This window comes from Anser cygnoides, chromosome 3, assembly GCF_040182565.1.
Source record: "Anser cygnoides isolate HZ-2024a breed goose chromosome 3, Taihu_goose_T2T_genome, whole genome shotgun sequence".
NCBI lineage: Eukaryota > Metazoa > Chordata > Aves > Anseriformes > Anatidae > Anser > Anser cygnoides.
The window spans coordinates 16,349,338-16,364,095 of NC_089875.1; the positions used below are offsets into that span (position 1 = coordinate 16,349,338).

The 14,758-nt window shown below is 34.6% G+C and overlaps 1 protein-coding gene across 32 annotated transcripts in view; it reads left to right on the forward strand.

Moving 5' to 3' along the window:
- NRXN1 (neurexin 1) overlaps positions 1–14,758 on the forward strand; it is a 736,316-nt gene that overhangs the window by 72,097 nt on the left and 649,461 nt on the right. For 15 of the 32 annotated variants that reach the window (XM_066993543.1, XM_048078446.2, XM_048078445.2 and 12 more), the window contains exons 3-5: positions 2,327–2,344; positions 7,201–7,230; positions 8,034–8,045. The exons of 6 other annotated variants lie outside the window; for them this stretch is intronic. In XM_066993543.1, coding sequence (XP_066849644.1) covers positions 2,327–2,344; positions 7,201–7,230; positions 8,034–8,045 — 60 coding nt within the window. Of the gene's footprint in view, positions 1–2,326; positions 2,345–7,200; positions 7,231–7,414; positions 7,474–7,518; positions 7,857–8,033; positions 8,046–14,758 lie in introns of those variants that run through there. 11 more of the 32 variants (XM_066993544.1, XM_048078452.2, XM_066993549.1 and 8 more) reach the window with 7 other exon arrangements.

Genomic DNA, 14,758 nt, shown 5'->3' on the forward strand with positions numbered 1-14,758 from the left:
TAGAAGTTTAATCAATCAGACGTTTAGGGGAAGCTACTCACATTCTAACTAGGTGAGTTTAAGCATCTGGTGCTGCCTGTTACATTGTGTTCAGAACTCTCTGCTTGACTTCAACATCATGAGCCTTTTAGCAAGTTCATGCATTGATTTTAAGTAATAGTAATTTGAATTAAATATGTCTAACAGAATGTTATTGCAGTATTGATATTGCAATTTACTGCAGCAGTGAAAACTAAATGAAGGAACTTGGACTTATACTACAATTGAGATAACAATTTCATTTTTCATTACATTTGGGGTCTATTGTGCTTAAAGAAGGGAAATTACTTTTTTCACTTAAAGGAAGAACGTTCTTCCAGAAAATTTTATCTATAAGTAGATATCCCTAATAGCCCAAATATCACTGAATATCACTGTAATTTACACTGTATTTGGAATAGAGTATTTTTATCTTATGGGAATGGGTGTCTTTCATTTTCTTAGTCAGCATTGTTTGATTTCTTGATCTTCAGTATTTATTTACAGATACATACTACTTTTCATACATACTTTTTTTTTTTTTCCTCTCCAGACTCTTACTTTCCTAAATGCATGAAGCAGTATATGCCTTTTGCACTTTCATAACAAACTAAAGTTTCAGGCTATGAGTTTTCAGAAGTCTAAATTGAGAGTGTGCGTATGGAAAAAGTGACTTACCTTAGGATGAAAAAAAATATCAGGACAGTCTTATGAGTATTGCAACTAAGAACTGATAGACTTAGAGACTTAAATATTCATTGTTTATAATAGTTATTATTTTTAAAGTGGTAAACTATTTATTTGAAAACAATCTAGTTATGGTGAGATTTTGGAGTATTTAGTGGCATTAACTTTTAAAGACTCATCATAACCAAAAGTGACACATTCTAGCAGGAAATGACTATGCATAAAAAGTATCATTGAGCCCAGTTCTTTGTAAGTCATTTTATTTACTCTTTATCTATGATATATCCAGATTAGTTTAGATCACATTTCTTAATGGTCACATAAAAAAGTATTTTCATATAGGAAGATTCTATAGGAAATGACCAGCACTGGACTACAATTTACAATTGCTCCAAGTATTGGTGGAGACCACACAAACTGTAGGACAAGAGCTTCCAAGAATTCAGATTGACATGTTTTCACCCTTCCCACCTCTTCCCCATTTCCCCATTTCTTTGTTGTTTTTGCACCGTCCATCTCCTTGACTTCCATGTTGTTCTTCCTTTTTTTTTTTTTCTTTTTCATTTCTTATTCTCTCTCCCTGAGATCTCTTTGTACTCACTACCATCCTCTCCTCAGTCAAAATTGTAATGGGCAACACAGATGTACTTCCTCAAAATCAGCTACCTAGTGAAGGAGTTGAGGAGTATAGACACTAGCATGAATACTAGGATATTGAGCCTGCTTCTTAACTTTGAGTTCTGTCCACTTTGCTAGCTAAGGCTCAATTCCTAGTCCCTTCTTACTGTGTCAGCTTTAGGGGAAATTTCTTTCCTGTGCCCCATATTGACATTCGGTTGGGGATAGGAGGCCAAATTATTGCAGCTTTTACTCAGGTAAAATATCCTTTGATCTCATCTGGGGGCAAAGCCCATGCCTGAGGTTGCTGTGGTCTTTGCTAGCTTTGTAACAGGCAGCGATCTGACTGATTTTTTAAGATGTGTATGTTTCTGATGCTTACAAATGTTGTGGGACCTGATTCTGTACAACTCTCAGTAAGGCCAAATGGTTTAAGTGGCAGTTATTGCACACTGGATTCTTAGATCTGACCCATTGACCAGAGTGAGTGCCCTAGTAGTGCAGGATCAGCCACGCTACCTGCTGTAACATCTTCACATCGTATTGTATATCTTGTTATCTTGTTCTATCTGTTTAAAATCATCTACGTCATACAGGTAATTAAGGGAAATTCAGAATGGGAAAGTAGAAGCAAATGATCTTAGAATCCCTATCAGAAATGACTGATGGCTTTAAAATATGTAGCTATAAAAGTCTTGCAAGATGATCCACTGATTAATGAATAATAATTACTGAACTTGCAAGGAGCTGCAATAAATCCTGTAAAAAAAAAATTGGCACTTTGGAAAGAGCATTGTTTTATTTCGTATCATGTAAAGTTTGTTAAATAGGGGAACCAGTGCTTCCCTGGTGCTTTTGTTTTTCCTTCTGGATTGTAGCAATGGAGCACTTGCATGTTGTGTTTGATGCCTTGCATGATGAAGACATGCAATGGCAAGTTCCAGTCTGCATGCTGCTTAATGAATGTTTTCCTTTTCTCTCCTTCCCTGTTATGTGCTTACAGAAGACAACTATGTGGAAGGTGGGTGCTTTCTACCTTATTTTCCTAAGCTCTTCTTTTTCCCTTTTGTTTAGTGGGTTGTTTTTTTTTCCCCTTATGCTAAATGTTATAAAAGTACGCATAACATTCAGTACGGTAAGTTGCATTTTTTTTTTATCCATAAAGGTATACAAGATTTTTAAATGTGTGATTTATTTTTCCATACAGAACACAAGCAAAGACTCATTTTAATATTGGCCATATTTATGTAATTCCAGAATATCTCCACTGAAACAATGGGATTTACACATAGAATCATTGAATGGTTTGGATTGGAAGGGACCTTAAAGATCATCTAATTCCAACCCCCGTGCCATTGGCAGGGACACCTTCCACTAAACCAGGCTGCTCAAAGCCTTATCCAACCTGGGATGCCTGATATCAACTTCATATGACTGATATCACTCTTTGAAGTCATGAAGTGAAGGAGTGATGAAGAAATTCTGTTTTTTTCTCATGTTCTGTATGAAAAATGCTTCAAGAAAATATATTTTTCTTTAGTGTGGAACACGAATCCTCCTTGTAAGAATATAATGCATGTTAAATACCTATAGTTTAGGAAAATGGAAAGTGCTTTTCTCCCTAGTCTTGCTTATTGTATTCTCCTTTACAGCACAAAGTTTTAGGAAAAAAGTTTATCTGTGTAACTTTTCAACATAATGCACTCTGCCTTTTGGAATTTGTACAAGAAGGGGCATGTGATTTTAATAATAATGTTGGTATGTAAGTAAGGTCCTTTAAAGACAGTATGTCACAGGGCAGTGGAAACTAAAACACAACGTCAGCTAGCCTGAATATTGGTAAGTATGTCTATTAGCTGGTAAAATATGTCTGAGTGAATATATTTCGTGGTTGTAATGGTACAGAGTACACTTCACAGATCAGTTTTTGCTAGGAATCAGTACTGTCCTTTTGCATATAAGCCAAAAGGTGCTGGTGCTGTTTTAAGTAAAGTACTTTAAAAATCTGCTCTGGGCAGAGTCTTTGTATACTGTATAAATGACTATTTCAAAAAATGGTTTGATCTGTTTAAACTGTGTAATAATATCTAATTGTTTATTTATTTGGATAGTTTAAACACTTTTTTTTTTTCTAATGAAGAACTTTGTAAGCTAACACATATGCAAAGTGACTGCCCTGACATGTCTCTGACCTAGGGTACTGCAGTGAGACACTGTGGGGGCCTGAGTATATTTAGAATTCAAGGCACCGTGGGCCACTGCCTGGCTATTTACTGGCAATTTTCTTGAAACACCTGGAAATATCAATACTATATTTCTCTATGCAACTGTATTCAAGGGCAAAGTGAGATTTAGTACATACATGATGTTGTGCAATTTTATTTAAATACATGCTACCAGTAGGAGAGAGAAAATGTAAACTGTTCCAATGCTTTAATTGTATGCACTATCAAGCATATATGTATCAGTACAATTTTCTCTTCATTGTGAAATTAAAATATTCAACAACGTTGGGATAGGAATTCTAACTTAGAAACATAAAAGCGTAGAAATAAGTACCTAATTTTACATTTGACATATGCACGAAATTCTTAATGGTGTCAACATGAGACTCGAATGTGAATTAGGATCAGTACAACTAGATAAGGAAGTTAAATTTAATTTCACATATTCATTTATATACAGCAGTACAAGATAAGGCCTGGATAATAGTTAATCCAGAAGTTACCTGAATCTAATTCTTTAAACTGCTCCCTTAAATTTATTCCAACACAGCTCTAGATACTTATGCATGCATTAAATTTGCAAATGATGCATATCTAAAGAATGGAACCATGGAATGCGTATCCAAAGCACAACTGGGAAAGTGAGCTATAATTTTTCATCTTTGAATTCTGTGGTATCTGTGCATTTCCCTAAATTAGCCTACATAAGAAAAGAGAAGGATTTAATATTAATAAATTTGCTGGTGTGAAAAAGATACATTTTATTCATGTTACTGAAATTGTGCTAGGTTTGAATATGTTCACCACAAGCTTACCATGTTTAAATTTTTCTTTGGCCTGTGCTCTGCATGGAACTTACACACAAGGTTATGAAAATAGACTATCTTCATGCTGTTTTTCCCTGTCCCATTCTGTGCCCCTTAACTTTGACCTTTTGGTGCCACATTCAGTATAAAAATGGAATGGATCACACATGCGTACAAGAGGTATTCCTACTAAATCTTTAATTCCTAATTCACAAAGAAAATACTTTTATCATTCTGCTTATGAAGTAATGGTGCACAAATGAATACTTTTAATGTATGGCATGCCTATACATCATGGCTCATGAAGGCTAGATCTTTCCATGACTATCCGTTGTGGTTTTCTCTATTATAAGCACACGATCATATTGAAAATTTAGCAGTGACTGTTGTCATGGTAGATTTATCTGTATCATTTTCAACCCCTCTGTGGATTGTACAGGTACAGTAATAGCAATTCTTCACACTTCCATAACCTTCATCCACAGATTGCAAAAATATAAAGTAAGTATTGTTATGCTCCTTTTACAAGTAAGTATAAGTAACAAATAAGTCACAAATAAATAGCACACAGTGTAAAAAAAATGCAATGTCTTGAGAACGAGTACTCATTTTTTTAATTGATGGATGTTTGCTTTGAGCGTTTTTTTTTTTTTTTTGTCTTTTTTTAACATTCATTTGGCTTCTTTTTTGGTTGAACAACACTGTAAGTGGCTCTTAAAATTCAAGTGCTTTCTATGTTTTCAAGAGGCTTTTTTAAAAAAAAATGCCATTTATGTTTTTCAAAATGTGTAAGAATCATGTATTTGCAACTGATCATGCTCACATATCATATTGCTAAAAACAGTAGATATCAGGCAGTGATAATCTCCTGAAGCTAGGCTTTTTATTTAAGTCCTCATAACTATAAAAGTCATATTTAACTGCAAGCTAGGAAGAGATTACCTTCTTTGTTTTCCCCTAGGAGACATGACAGTGATTTCTGTCACACTTTCTAAGAGCTGAAAGAGCTCACATAAATACAGTAACTGAATGTAATTTACTCAATTTTGATAAAGAAGGCAATGTTCTAACATTCAACTAGTTTCACTTTCCCTTTCTTGACTACAGTTAACGCCAAGTCAAATGTCTGAGACTTTTTATTATAGTTATCTATACAAAAAAGTTTTGTGCCAATAGACAAATCAAATAACAAGGTGAAGAGACTATTATTTACAGAAGGTCATGCAGCAACGGATCCAAGCAGTGATGTGCAGCACTGAAAGAATAAAGTTGGACTGTGCGTCTTTACAGTTTGTATTTCCTGTGTGTGTCTCAGTTGCAGAACCAGAAAGAACACTTGTGGACACTTTTCTATTAACTAATATTGTGCAGCACAGTTGTGTGATAATTTCCAAGTAATGCTTATGTAGGCATCCCTTCAGCATCACACTTAGCTTTCACTCATATTGGTGTAAGCCTCAGATCATCCTCACAGCTGCAGTGCACTGTCTTTGGAAACTGAATCTATTGTTCAGGGAGATGGGGCATGCCAGACCTTTCAGTTTAACTATCATCCAGGAAGGGTGACATTAAAAAGCTCTAATTCAGTAAAACCATTGTTAGCCTATGAAACATCACTTGAGATTTTAAACTGATGAGATATGAATCCTTTAAGACTGATTGCAGCCAGGAGTATCTTCTTTGAACTACCCCCAAGTACTATGAGTCATTTGTGCACCTAATTTTCTTTGTGAATTAGAAATCACAGGAATTCTCTAGGAAGTCCGCTTTCCAATAAAGAGCAAGATATTTTATTGCACACCTTCTTTGTGTGAATTATCTTTAATTAATTGCAAATAAGAAAATAATGCATCATTTTTTATAGTTGTGGGAGAAGAGAAGCACATTTAACACAAGCAATTAAGAACTTCTAAAATGGATCCTAAAGCAGCTAAGAAGAATAAACCTGTTGTTAAACCAGATGTAAAATGTGAAAAATCTTATTTCTACAAAAATGTTCTCTCTACAACACATTATTCTCAGTAAGAATATAAGTATCATTTTATTATTGTGCAATAAAAAAGCTGAATATTTTTGGTTAAAGTTTAACTAAATTTGGTCCTGGTTGAGTGATTACTGTTATGAACATCCATTTTGAAATGTCACTAAACCTATACTGGTATGATTGGATTTGATCTCAAAACACAAATATAAAGCAAAATCTATTTCTCAAGCATTTATGAAGTAGTCATAAATTGTCACTTAAATTTTCTTTATGGCTTTATATTTTATATTGCATATGTAATAATTTGCCTCCTCTGGAATATATTCATTCTACTCTCACTTTTCACACAAATATGGAGACATCCCTTGCATTATCATTTTGATGTGATAAAGAAATTTTGTTTAATTACCTGAAATGCTCATTTTTATGAGGGGAAAAAGATCAGACCCAGCCCATTTTTCAGGTTTACACTTCTCCAGGTTTTTAACATAATTGCGCAACTAGAGGACAGGAAGTCCTCCCAGCCAAGTATTCAAAGCAATATAATCAAAATAGAATAAAGACAGATGGAATATTAAAGGAATTGGTTGGATTTGAAAGCATTCTATTATTTTCTGGCTTCCCAACTACTGCACAGAAGAAATGCACAGCAAAACACTACCCAGTGTTTGAATTGCAGTTCTATGACTCTTAGCCCAAAGCATTCCAACCAGTGGCTGAAAAATGCTCTTTGATTTCCGTCTGTGATACAGACATCTCATAGGAAACAGATGCCTGTCACAAAACATTTTTGTCACTGTGACAACACCACCTTCCCATGCTCCCTTGTTCATTGCTGACTGTGCTCTTGTTTTCCTTCAAGGTCTGGCGCACCTGATGATGGGCGACCAAGGTATGGGCTCTGTTCCTTTTCCACTCTGCTTTCATTGTTTCTTCTTGTTCTGTAGCTGCTTTGAAACCATCACTGCAAATGATGGGCAAATGCTTGAAAGCTGTCTTTGGCTGCAAATAAACATGTTAAACGTGGTTTTAGTCACATCTTTCCTTATTTTTTTTTCTTTTGTTTGCTCTGTAAGCTTTTGTCCTTCCTGCCTCCTCAGCTCCCCCTCTCTCAATATAATAACTGAAAAGAGGTGAGAGAAATAAGAAGGTGTTTTAGAAAATTTCATGTATTTATCAGAAAATGCAATTATGGGTGATTTTATGAAAGATAAATGAAGCGCAAGAGCACTCTTCAGATAGTTCCTGAAAGAAGATACTGAGCTTGTCACATTGTACGCATTGAAGAGTACATTTACATTAATGCATGGCTGATTGGAAACGTGCAGAAAGCACCTGCTCCTTGCTTTTGGAATGCTGAGAGTACAATTTTGCCACCTAAAGAAATCAGTGGTTTTTCTTCTCCTAACCCATTGTCCATGTTAATATTGTATCACTCCTTATCAAAGCATGAGTTATTTCTGTGTTTTGCTGCATGTACATGATTGGAAAAAAAAATAAACTAAATCCCTAATATGACATTGATTGCATCTCCATTTGTCTACAGACACTTATCTTATACTTTGTCTCGTTTCATGTTTAGATATTAATGCATTTACATAAAACTCATGACTCTTACTGTTGTTTCTCTCCTCTTCTTATTCTCTTTTTGTCTGGAAATGCTTTCTTCATGGAACCATTTCACCAAATCCATAGGTAAAAGTAAAGGTATTACATGATTTTCTTTATTTTTTAATGCCATCAATATTCTTAATGTATGTTTAAGAAATGCTAATAAATGTAAATCTTTTTGTACTGGTAACATGAGGTAGGTATATTTTTTTAAGTAAATACTTCGTGGATATTGAGGTAAGGAGAAGTGTCCTAAAGTACAGGCTGACTTATTTAAAGTTTGTGTCCTGGTTTTGTGAGAGACGTAGAGATGTGGCAGTGATAAAGGAGACTACAGTTATAGAAAGCATTCAGGATGAAATAACAAGCACGTTTTGAGGTATGCATTTTTCTGTTCTCAAAGAATTATAGTCTAAACCACCAGGCACAGAAAAAAAACAAAAACAAAAACAACGTGATGGTGTTCAGCAGCAGCTCTCTGGAGATAATCTGTCCAGGGTCCGTCCACAACTTGATGTAAGTTTTAAATCTGAATAGCACTGATTTCAGCAAGTCTCTGCTATCAGCTGATCACTTTACCCTGAGATTTTCCTTGTAAATTAATCACTTTGATTCTGCCTAAGACAAGAATTGGACAAAGGAGTGATGAAGAAAGAACACCAAAGAGAAATGTGGGTTATATTTCAGATTTTTTTACTAGTTTTTTTTTTCTTTTCTTTTTTTTTTTTTATTTGAAAAATACTAGCCATGTTTACTTTCTAACTCCTGCAGGGAACATGTGCATAGGGTCAAGACTTTTCCTGTATAACTAAACATTAGGTTTTACTATAAGGATACTCATTCACAGACCTTACATACATACATTCTTATGATAAGTAGATGGTCATTAAATATAATTAAATCTGTGGTACAGATGAACTATATGGTTCTGTTCATCCTAAGCCTTTGTCACGCTGTGCCTACTCTTGGTATAAATCAGAAAGTAATGTAAAGTGGTATAAATCAGTAGTACTTTGCTAACTAGTTAAACTAGAAACAAGCTTCCAGGTCCCTTGCTGTCTTGGCTGATTTAGTGTTTCTGAACGTAGAAGGTGCATATGATGCAAGCCTGTGATTGCAATCCTTTTGTGTCTCATTCCTCTTCATATCAGACTCTCTGGAGTGACTGCATACTATCACTAGGTTAATATTTAAAGGGTTATGAGTGTTCTAGACCTGTAGATCTTCTTGTTTAGGAAAAGTTTCAAGCAAGTAGAATAAAAAAGGGTCTGCTGATTTCTTTGTCTTATAGAATTGTTTTGTTTGTTGGTTGATCTTTCCTGTGTTTTTCTTAACTGTACCTTTTACCTTTGACTTCCTTATTGCTTATTATGACTACTTTATTTCATAATGGTATGTCTTAGGTGGAGTTACCTTAAAATGACACTTTATAGACATATAAACATAGTTTTTAACTGAACCTTAACATTATTGATCACTTTTGTTATTATTGATTTTTCTTTCTAGTTTATTCTATACATGGAATACATTATGTAATACATCCAACACCGATTTTTTTTTTGTATAAAAGGATGAAAGCACATAAATATTATGAAAATACATTATGAATGATGGTTAATATGGAAAGCAGATTTTAGCCAAAACAAAAAAACAAAAGAAAACAAAAAACACTACAATTATTGTGCAATAGTTAGACATTTTTATCTTTATTGTAAAAGGATTAACAATTATAGTGATAAAAAATGACCTTGGATATACTAGTTACCTTTAACATTTAATGATATGCCATATAACATAATTTAAACAGCATTCACCAGTCATCTAATCATTCTACTACATTTTTCTTTTCACACTGTACTTTCTTACTAAATTTCTCCCTTTGAAATGGAAATACTGATTACTTTACTATGTTTTGATAATCACAGTACTTCCTCTGTTTATATAATGCTGTATGTTTGTTCAAATGGATGGATGGGGTTTATATGTATATAAACACCATTTACCTATAACCTCTGTATAGGTATACCTATAACATCTATATAGGTATATATAGGTGTATAGGTATAATGAAAGATGAACAGCCCCATTTTGTTGACTATGTTGAGGTAGCTACACTAATATCCACTATTGAAGCATGTGACCTTGAAACAGCTGTGATAACATACATTTATAACACATGACAATATAACGTAGTAGGAAGGTTTTGGAAAGGTAAGAAGGTACAATAACGGAGCTTTAGGTTGAATTCTTTCACATCCGTTTCAGTCTTTCATTACAATTTCAGTTCCTTAAGAGGTAGCTAATATCAGTTACAAAAGTGATCACAGGATTCTGAGTGATTATACCACAAAATTGTCAAAAAAAAAAAAATTAAAAAGCTCTACTGTGTAATTTGTTAGGAAGTGTGTAAATGGCTGAAGCACCACCCACTTCTTAAATCAATGTAACTTCAGAATGAGATACCTCAAGGACAGGACAGTGACAGGCCAGGGTCCTGATGTTGATGGAGAGGAGAGGAGAGGAGAGGAGAGGAGAGGGGAGAGGAGAGGAGAGGAGAGGAGAGGAGAGGAGAGGAGAGGAGAGGAGAGGAGAGGAGAGGAGAGGAGAGGAGAGGAGAGGAGAGGCAGAAATGAAGGTGGGAAGATGTCACTGTGCTGAGGTATCTGTCAGTACTTAAGAATATATAACTTGATCTATGTACAGAACCAGGTGACATAAAACAGAACAGAACATAAATCCAGGAACACATGTAGGAGTTTCTCTCACAACTCTAGAGCTATATGAAACCTATTTTACCTGACCCGTTACTGCTTATATAGGCTGAGCCTAGTACTAGGAAGAGCCACAAACTTAGTGGCATTCATTTAATTTCTGATAAACATTTTATCTGTTCAGATGTAGGTGTTTTTGTTTTGTTTTGTTTTGTTTTCCTGGAAATTACCTACCTGTTTACAAATTCAGCAGTAGAGTTGTTGCAGCTGGGGTGGTGGAAAGACGTGTAAGGCAATGCTTATAAATGGAGTTCACATTTTTTGTTAAACCGGTCGAATATGTTACTTAAAACAATTGTTTGAATTCAAAGAAAACCTCGAATTTGTGCCCAAACAAATGTTTTGCCAAAAAAAATTTTGTCTGCCTTCTCCAGCTACTGTAGGTGGTCTGATAAAACTGTCATTTCAACATATAGGCCTTACCTCATCTAAAGTTTAGTACCTCCCAGATTTTGTGACGAATAGCAATATAACTAAGATTACGTGGCAACTAATGTAAAATGCTCAATTTCTTTATTTTTTCCCCAAAATGTTCTGTTCTTCTCTTCCTTTACATTTTCTTTTGATGAACAATGAAAGGGTTTTATAATTCAGTTACTAAATGTCAGTTATATAAAAATATAGTGACGTGCATTGCTTCCTTTTTCTATTGCAATTCTCTTAAGCTTATACATATTTTTACCTATAGTTTATTTCTATGCAAATACCCACTTTTGACTATATATTACTTATTCTATAACTAAACATTGTGTTAAGATTTTCTTCTATTACTTTAGAGATTATATGTGGTTTTAAATCATATGTGAGCTACTCAGGTCCATAACAAGCTATTAGATGATATCTAGCTGAGCAATAAATGTTTCAACTGAAAGATTGATACTGCAACTGAAATTTATTGTATTAGATTACAGGCTTTTGATGTGTTGGTATTTGGTATACTTCATATACGTGCTTAAGAAAGACCTCATAATGTCAATATTTATGTCAACTTCCTTGCCAAAAAAGGGAAGTTTTGCATTTGCACAAATTATCATACAGTATCTGTAAAAACAGAGTGACTCTACTGGCTATATAAGAGCAGAACTTTATTATCAATCCCATAATGCAGTTGACAACTAGAAAAATAAGGCAGTGAAAAAATAAAATAAGATGAATAAATCTTTGAACAATTGTATTAAAATTATATATTATAGCTAAGCAATTTTTAGAGATCATGGTGTAGTGCTTGTTTCATGCAACACAAACAGAACCTTGTGCCACTAACCTCCCCTAAAATCATATTAAGTGGAATTCAGTCATTAACTGAATATGTACCACCACTAGTTCACCTTGTTATGATGACTTTCATTTTTGTTCTGTTTGTAAAGAATTTAGACATTTTTGACTTCTTATGCTGTCTGAACTTAATAGGATTGTTGAGAAGCCTATCCTCACCTGTTTTTCTCTGTGCTGTTCCAAAGTGAGTCGGAGAGTCATGCATCCTCCAGCCTTCCTTGACCTGAGCCACCAAGACTCCAGAAGCCATGTAAAAGGCTTGGTACAGCACTGAGCTGTATCATGGCATATTAGTTTTCTGTTGCTGCTCTGTTGACATGCACTCAGTTGCATGTCTTCTTAAGCGTATCTAGCTTTTTCTTGGATAGAGCAAAACATGGACTGAGGACTTCCTTGACTCTCTGTACTTCTTCACATCATAATACATCCTAGGTGAGGGCAACTTGTTCGAAAAGCTCACTGCTGGATTTGAACTGAGATAATTTAGGGGGTTTACACAGAATCAGGGAATAAAGTCAGTCCTTGGCTATCTACAAATAGCAACTAAACAATTTAAGCCAAACAGACTCTAATTTCTATTATTTCAGTGAAAACCAAAAAGTAATTGGAGATTGTACGTCTCACCTATAGTAGAAATCTCAGTTGAATTAAATCTGATCAGAATCACACTCAGTGGAGTTTCACCAGTTAAGGAGAAAGAGGCCAGAGACCTAAGGAGAAGAATTTTCAAAAATGTCTATGATTTGTCTACATCTATACTTAATAAATTCAGTAGAAAACTATGACAATCTCTAAAAAAGCTAAATTTAATGAGAATTAAGAAGTTTTAAGAAAAATTCCATAGTTCTGTACTAATATAAGTGAAAATTTGGACTATTCTCTCTAAATGTACATCGTAACAATATCTTTCCACCAAGAATGACTCCCCATAAAAGATTTGAAAAAGATATGTAAACAGTCTCATCAGAATTAATTGTTCCTGTGAAGTAACAGTGCTGTGCACAAAACTTTTAACATACTCTTTTAACTCTATGGTACTTTATATTTCCATGACTGTAATAGTATGCCAAGCTACTTAAAAATAAAAGAAAATTTGAATTATCCAGTCTCCTTTAAAATCTTTTAATTAACCAACATAGTTTGCACTGATATGCGTCTTTCCTGATACTCCAAACCTTCCATAACCCTGTCACTCTTAATTGCTTGAAGGTAACTTTCTAACTTCACTTCAGGAACCACCCAGCGCAATTAAGTATCGGTAGAACATTGAAACTGTGCAGTGAACTGGGAAATTCAGGAGCACAAAGGAGAAAACTTTCATAGGAATTGAGCCTGGACAATGGACCATGGAATTTGCTGCAAAGTGGCACTTTCATCATTCTTTTAATGATTTTCATGCATACTAACCTGATATCAAAATATCTTTTTCTTTCAGGCATAGGAGGAAGGAAAGCAATTAAATCTCTTTATTGGAATCATTTACTCTACTGAAAGAAGTAACATCAGCTATATTTATTTGTTTGCTGTTGATACCCACACTAATTTTATGATGAGTACACACACACATATCATTTAAAGTCTCCTTTTGTAACATGTTAATGTGATTTAGAGACTCCAGTACATCTTGTTGCCTGCTTAAAGTGGAGCTTTATTCCTAAGAAAGGGAAATGTCTGGACTGATTCACTGGTACCTCCTAAAGCTTTAGAGAGGCAACCTCAGATAACTGTGATGTTGGCATTACAGAATTGACTTGACTAGGCTCTTTATATTGGTACTGGGGATGGGGGTGAGGTGTGATTTGGGGCAGAAAAGGAATGGTGAGGAAATAAAATCTGCTGGGTCTAAACCCTTTCATCTGTCTTTATTTAGACAGAGAATAGGCTATTGAGAAAGCAAAATTTAGCAGTAAGTGAGTATAGGCCAGTAAATTTTTACTGTAATTACCCATACTTACCAAGTTTGGCCTGTGTTTAATACCACAAGCTATTGTTAGCCCATTTTCAGAAGGAGTATACACCCAAAGGGAAGGAGATTAAATTTCCTCCTGTGACCATTAATGTGCTTCTGAATTGGAACTGGAAACCCTAGCAGAATGATTTCTGACAGGCTATACAGATAATTATATAAGCCCACTCTCACTCTATAGCAACACCTTTGTAGGATTAAAAATAATTTGCCTGATTTCCCTGTTCAATCACCCTGAATATCTGTATTAAGAAGAACTTGGATTATATCACGAAGGTGCTAGATAAGCACTTTCCCTCTCAAAAGGGCATCGCAGACATTTTGCTAGTAATACAAGGAGCTGGTCCTTTGGTATTTTCAGTTAATGACTGTGCTTAAGAACTTGGTCTTATGAGGTACTACACTTAGTATTTGCACAAGTCCTTAAGGAATCTTCAGAAAATCACCAAGCTCAGTTACAGGCAAATCACCTTTGAAAACTAATTTTGCAAGCACATGAGATACAATTTTCTTAAATGACTATCCTTGTGATTTTACTATTGAACCTGTGCAAAACAACGTGTAAGTTAAATTTAGAGCCAAATGCTTTTTTGGCAATGCTGTTTTCACTGTGAAAAGATGCGTAATTTAAATGGATGTATGATATTATTAGTATTAACTGTGGCTACTGACTAGTCATATAGTTTTCAAGTTTAGTAGAGTTATTTAGGAGTTATTATGTTGAACTGTAACACTGGTGAATATTTACATCACCACAAGGATGATGTGAGAGGTCACAAAATTCTTATTCTATTTTA